This window comes from Olea europaea, chromosome 11, assembly GCF_002742605.1.
Source record: "Olea europaea var. sylvestris chromosome 11, O_europaea_v1, whole genome shotgun sequence".
NCBI classification, from domain to species: Eukaryota; Viridiplantae; Streptophyta; class Magnoliopsida; order Lamiales; family Oleaceae; genus Olea; species Olea europaea.
The window spans coordinates 23,769,182-23,775,902 of NC_036247.1; the positions used below are offsets into that span (position 1 = coordinate 23,769,182).

General features: G+C 32.2%; 1 protein-coding gene across 1 annotated transcript; it reads right to left on the reverse strand.

Moving 5' to 3' along the window:
- Positions 1–2,122: 2,122 nt before the first annotated feature.
- On the reverse strand, positions 2,123–5,890 carry LOC111403818 (beta-glucosidase-like). Its single transcript, XM_023032442.1, has 13 exons — positions 5,637–5,890; positions 5,477–5,546; positions 5,291–5,349; positions 5,116–5,191; positions 4,930–5,007; positions 4,728–4,815; positions 4,198–4,498; positions 3,990–4,105; positions 3,395–3,612; positions 3,276–3,307; positions 3,028–3,130; positions 2,651–2,759; positions 2,123–2,535 (listed from the first exon to the last, which is right to left on the reverse strand). The coding sequence occupies exons 1-13, from the start codon at positions 5,796–5,798 to the stop codon at positions 2,286–2,288; spliced, it is 1,662 nt and encodes a 553-aa protein (XP_022888210.1). The 5' UTR covers positions 5,799–5,890; the 3' UTR covers positions 2,123–2,285.
- Between the last annotated feature and the right edge of the window lie 831 nt (positions 5,891–6,721).

The window sequence follows — 6,721 nt, forward strand, 5'->3', positions numbered from 1 at the left end:
TGTCAGCCATCCATATAAGGTGTTTAACTAATAATAGCGTGTTTCACAAAACACAATTCAACCAAATCAAAATTTTGAAGGAACCAAAGTGAGAGAACTAGGGTTCGACTCCAACAATCTCTACATTGCTATTAAAATTTGGACTGTTAGTACAACCAAGAGCAATCTCACATTTCATTTTCCATTTGCTCTAAGTACCTGAAGGAGAATTACAAAGAATCAATAGACATGAATTTAAGGCAATTCAGAAATTTAGTCAAACGAATCACATTTGTGCCCGTATCAGATGGGTTAATTTGACTTGAAATTTTTCAAAATTTTATTATTCCCTTAGAGATTACATCTCTAATAAAATGTTATTTAACATCAATGTGTTTTATTTAATCATGAAACAGAAGGTGAATAGCACTTTGATTATCTGAAAACAAAACTGTTTGAGTATCAACAAAACCAAGTTTAGACAGCAACCCAGTTAACCACATTCCTTCTTTTATAGCATCAGTGATAGAGACATATTCAGCTTCAGTTGTTGACAAAGCAACAATCTTTTGTAATTAAGATTTCCAGCTTATGACAGTACGACATAATGTATAATCTTTTGTCACACAAAAAATCAATGTTAATTAAATAATTGAAAATTTTTTAAAGAAAAAGACGAGTTAGACGTTTCTTTTTAAGTGTCACTTTTGACGCACATTTATTTATTTACGACATCTGTTTGGACTATTCAATATGTTTATGATATAGTTATCGAAACAAGTTTCAAGATGACGTAGACGATTTGTGGATTCGGCTAGGAATGTTCGTTGAAATTTTTTTAAAATTAACATGTTATCGAAATTCTGGAAATGCTAGTTTGAGGTGGCCTACTTTAGCAAGCCTTAACATTTGCTATAGTTGGCCATTTTGCGCCCATTAATGACATAAAAAATTAAGCTGTAACCACTTCTAAATGGTATTAAGAATATAATATTTCGATTTTATTTGACAACCCATAACAACTTCAAAAATTAAGACAAAAAAAATAACAATAAATAAAGAAATTTGTCCAAAAGTCTGGAGGGTCACGTGACCCCAGGCCACCACTATGCCCGCTCCTCACTGGTTCCGAGACTCATGCTCTCACAAATTGCTTAAATAAATTAATTTCTTGTTGGATCAGCAATCCAATTGTCAGTTTTCAACTAAATTTCATCTTTTACTCACCCTATACAATGATGGACAAATTATGACTTTAAATATATTGTACTAGTCGAATTCTGTAAGCACTTTAATTATGTTGATCGGTAGAACCTTTTATAGTTTCCTAACAAAATTTGCGTCAAACACTTTTATTGTTGAAAGAAATAATTTTATCACATTGGAACCTGAAATGGCTCTATATTTAACATGCGTCAAAATGAGACCAATAAAAAATCAGTTCTGTGAGGGCCTCAGTTTGGATCTTAATAATATTTATCTGTTGCATGAAGCATCAATTGAGGACAAAAATTAATGAATGATTATGTTAAAAAATATAATAAAATTCGAATGTGACAACTAAATAAAATAAAATTTAACTACTTTGTTATCATTCTAATCACATTAATTTCTCAGGAATCTTAAGAATCTACTCGATGTCTACTTAGAGGGAAAAAAGAAGACGAGAAAAGTGGAGCACACATAAATCTTTCATTTGATTGAACTTCAACCTAGGAAACAAGGAGATGAAAATGTAGCTGTACATCTATTCAATAGGATGTGAGCAACACGCGGAAAGAAAATTTAGAGGAGTTGTATATGCGACATGAATATCTACATTTAGAGAAGTTTTATATGTTTATATTATTATTGTACGAAGGAGAGTATAAAGATGTATGGGATATCCACGGCATATTTTGAAGAATATTGCCACAATGAAAGTAATCATAAGTTTAGAAAATATTTTCTACGATGGATGAGGGCACATAAATTATAAAGTGGAAATATATATATATAAACTCCTAATCGGTTTAGAGTGGTTAAATTAGACTTAATCTATTTTGTCAATTGGCTAGATGTCACATCACATGTCCTCTTTCAATTTTTCTGTATTTTCTTCTTCATTTATGCGAGAACTAATGAATAATCCGTGGATACATGATTCGTTTAAAAAATAAAAAGACGAGAATTCCATTTATTAAATATAAAAAGAAGAAAGTTGAAACAGGAAAGACCACAACATGAAGGAAAAACGGGAAGGAAAACTCATGTATGCAGCATTCGACAAAACAATTCAAATGAAACTGGACCACACCACACAAATTTTAAACGTCGCTCCTTAGCCTTTTCACAGATCCATACTCTTCTTCATTTTCTTGAGCTTGTCTTTTCAATGTATTTCGCTTTTTGTTCAGGAAATTCATCAACCATATAGCAGAAGCTTTTGGAAATCTTGTCAAATAGCCATTCACGAAATCCACGTAAAAAAGGCCAAATCTAACACTATATCCCGCACCCCATTCAAAATTATCAAACATTGACCATATATAGTAACCCTTCACATCTACGCCTTCACTGTAATGAAAGAAAAACCATAAACATGTGTTTTTTTGAACAAAATAGCCAAATAATTGCATAATTTATGATTTTTATTGGCCTCGGATACATAATTATATGTATGATGACTTACTCCATTGCTTTCTTAACGTAGAAGAGATGATCTTGGTGATATTTAATCCTCGTCTTATCAAATTGAGCTTCTGAAAATGTTAGGGCAGTATTGTTCACTTCATCCACCCCTACAAAATTAAGTCATACAATAAATCGCATTAAAAATGTAAATAGTACAAAAAGTCTCTTATCTTAATGAAAAATGCTAAGTGTATTAGTGTACACTTAATTTGACAGCCCTCTAATAGAAGGTGGGGCAGGTAATTATAATAATCGCGAGCCCCACCCTCTATTAGAGGGTTGTCGGCCATGGTGTACATCAAATAATGTACATCTAGCATTTCTCTATCTTATTATAGAGAGAAAAACAAGTTAATAAACATTTTAACTATTTACCATTCTCTGTAATATAAATTATGGGATTATTATATGATTTCTTTATCTGAACCAATAGCTTATAAATCCCATAGGGAACAATGTACAACCAATCCGAACCGCCCTAACATCAACAAAAAATAATAATACTCTATTAATTGAATCCATTGTGGGTTTAAAACACGATAATCAACTAACATATAATGTTGAAATTGCTCTAACATATCCCATCTATTTTCTTTCTAAAAAGTTCCAGTTAGAAAGCTTACCTTTGGACCAATAGGCATCCCATCACGTTCATCTAAAAAATGTTAAAAGAGAGAGCGCCATGTGATAAGATAAATTTGATAAATTTACAATTACAAAAGAACAAGGTCCATATACTTACGTGATTCTGCAATTTCCTTATCATTTTCATAACTTATGGGTGTACCAGGTTTCCTAGGTGAATTGCTAGCATAAGTACTAGTGTAATAATTTATGCCTAAAAAATCATATGATCCTTTCACCAACTTTGCTTGTGCTGGTGTAAATGTGGGAAGACGATCTCCAACTTGTTTTCTCATAACTGGTGGGTAATCACCGGTTACTATTGGTGCTACAAACCAGAAAAAATGGGGGAAAGACAATTTTTTTAATATCTAAGCACAAAATTAAAAGAGAACATATTTGTATTTACATACTGATCAAACTATAAATTTGAAAATACAGGTTATTCTTTAGGAATTTTTGAAAGGCCAATAAAAAATTGGAACTAGAATGCCAGAAAATGAGTGGAAGTGGTGCTGTCGGAAAGCATGAGAACAAAGAAAATAAATTCGATCTCGTATCTTCACGCAGAATACCGACTCACTGAAACATTATAAATTAAAAATATCAAAACTAACAAAATAAGCTTGAAAACAGTCACGGCTTGATTATGATGTGAACAAATTAAGTATATTAGATTCTTGCGAAAAGTCAAACTGCGCAAAACCACTTACCATCCCAACATAAAATCGAGGCCCCTTGAAGCAGCCTCTTTATCTTCTATGGTACAAGTGAGTGGCTCAAACCACTCAGCGACATTTGTTACTCCTATCTTGCCTCCTTGATACACCTACAAATATGTTTGTATAAACTACTAAATACGAAATTTTCAAATTGTATAAAGTTTATTTAATTTTATTCATTATAAATGGCAAACGTTACCTGATATTTTTGCTTGTAAATATCAACTGCTGCTGCATGAGAAAGGATCAAATTGTGTGCTACAATATATGGTTCAGTGCCCGGATTCCCATTGGAGCAATGGGTTGGAGCCCCAATTTTACACCTATGACGACGGATAGTCTTCACAGGCTCTGCTTGAGTTGGGCCACGGCCAGGTGGAAAAGTACCCAATGCATATCCTTGAACAGTAAAGGACCATGGTTCATTTTGTGTGATCCAATATTTCACCCGATCACCAAATTCCCAAAAGCAAAGCTCCGCAAACTCGCAGAAATCTTTCCTATACATATAAGATATACAATGTTTTTCACATGACAATTTTTTTTGGAGCAAATTCAATTTTAAATAAAAGAGCTTGACATGATAATACAAATATTCGAAGGGCTTTTTATTTCCGGAGTAATTATAAATATCTTAATCTCTTTTGATTTTGCGTCATTTTCTTATAAATATGCTTTTCCAAATATCTAGAGAAAAGGTGTCATGTTGTGACAGATTTGGTTACTTACACAATTCGCGGGCTTAGGAATCCACCATACTCTTCTTCCAAACATTGGGGAACATCCCAATGGAAGATAGTCACACAAGGCTCAATGCCTGCACAAAAGTAAATTTAAGAATCGAAGAGGTTAGATTTTTATCTTTATAAAAAGAAGCAAACAACAATTGTTGAGAAGAAAGCAGAAAAAATTGGAGTGGAGTCTAATTAACCTTCAGCAAGGAGTGAGTCTATAAGGTCATTATAATATTTAATTCCTTCTTTGTTTATGCCAGCAGACAATCTTCCCCCTAAAGTATAAATAAATGAAAATTAATAAAATTAGAAAAAATTTCATCTGATTTTCCTTTTTGACAAATGATGCATGAATTAAGCCACATTTTCATGTTTTCTTATACCTGGAAGTACTCTTGTCCATGCAATTGAAAATCTATAAGAATCTAAGCCCAATTTCTTCAATAAAGCCACATCTTCCTGCAACATTGAAAATGAGTACATGTTATTCCACTACCTAGGAATTTTCTTCTAAGTTATCTTAAAAATTGTGCTATAACGATGCAATTAAGGATTTACCTTCCACATATTATACTGATCGATAGCAACACACCCATTAGTACCACCTTCAATTTTACCTGCCACTCCAATCAACAGGCTCAGAATTGACATGTAACACAAAAGTACATATGTATGTGTATATAAAGCGTAATAATATATTAGTGTATATATGTATGTATGATCAAGACTGGAGACAGAAGAGACCTGGCGTTTTCAGTGTGAAGATATCCCAGTTGCTTTTGCCTTTACCGCCAGTGGCCCAAGCACCTTCAACCTGAATTACATTATAAATAAAAAAAATCAACCAAAACACAACCAAGTTGCCTTTTTTTATTTTTAAATGCGATTTTAGTGACATACACACCTGATAAGCAGATGTTGCAGAACCAAAGACAAAATCCTTGGGGAAATCAGAGCGCTGGATCTTGGCCTGGCTGTATCTTCCGGCCTGACCCCTGCCGGGATAATCTAGAAGTGCCGGTGCATTTGCGCCACCGATAGTCATAAGGCTGTTTTGGTAATCCATTGCTACAGAATGTAATGAGCACTTAATTTTAAGTAGTTTAACTTGAATGCTGTAAGAGACTCGGACTGAATCATGCGTCTATTTATAGGGGATTATGAGTGGACGAAGACAATGAAGAAGGCATGCATGAATTATCTAATAGGTCCTGTGTTTGTATTTTAAAATTGACAGGAAAACGCGAAACACGTGGAGTGAAGTTTTTTAGGATTCTAGGGACTCGTAAATATATGATATTTTATAATATTTAGTGTACTGAAATAATATTTGAATTAAAGTTTTCAAACATTATATATATATATATATAAATGAATTTACTTAAAATTGTTGTAAATAAAAAGTCCATTAAAGTTTATTGGTGAATGACATTTGTACCCTTGTAGCCCTAAAAATTATTACCATTGTATCCCTGATTCTTACCTATAAATATAGAGCTTTGGTTTTCAATAATATACACAAAAAATTTATTGAGTTTTCTCTATTCTCTTTTCCTCTTATTTTATAACACGTTATCAGCACTAAACTCTTAAAAGGTAGTAATTTTTTTTATAATCATCTATCACGTATATCAAAATTAATTTGATAATATGTGAATTTTACATATACATATGTTGAATTTGCAATACGTGATCTCATTTTTCTCGATCATTATATTTTCTTTGTACCTCTCTTTGAATTAATTAATGTTTTTTTCCTTTACATCAATCCACGTGGATTTTTATGGAGATATATTTATGTGAAATCAATTGATATGCATTAATTCATATTCTTGTACCCTCCTTTTATTTAGATTAGCCCTTTACGTTCTACACATGCTTATAATTTTTTTTGTTTAATTGGTCAATATTTTTTGAAAGCAAGCTTCAATTCCAGATCTCTATTTTGGCTGATTCCATATATATATATATATATATATATACAATTAA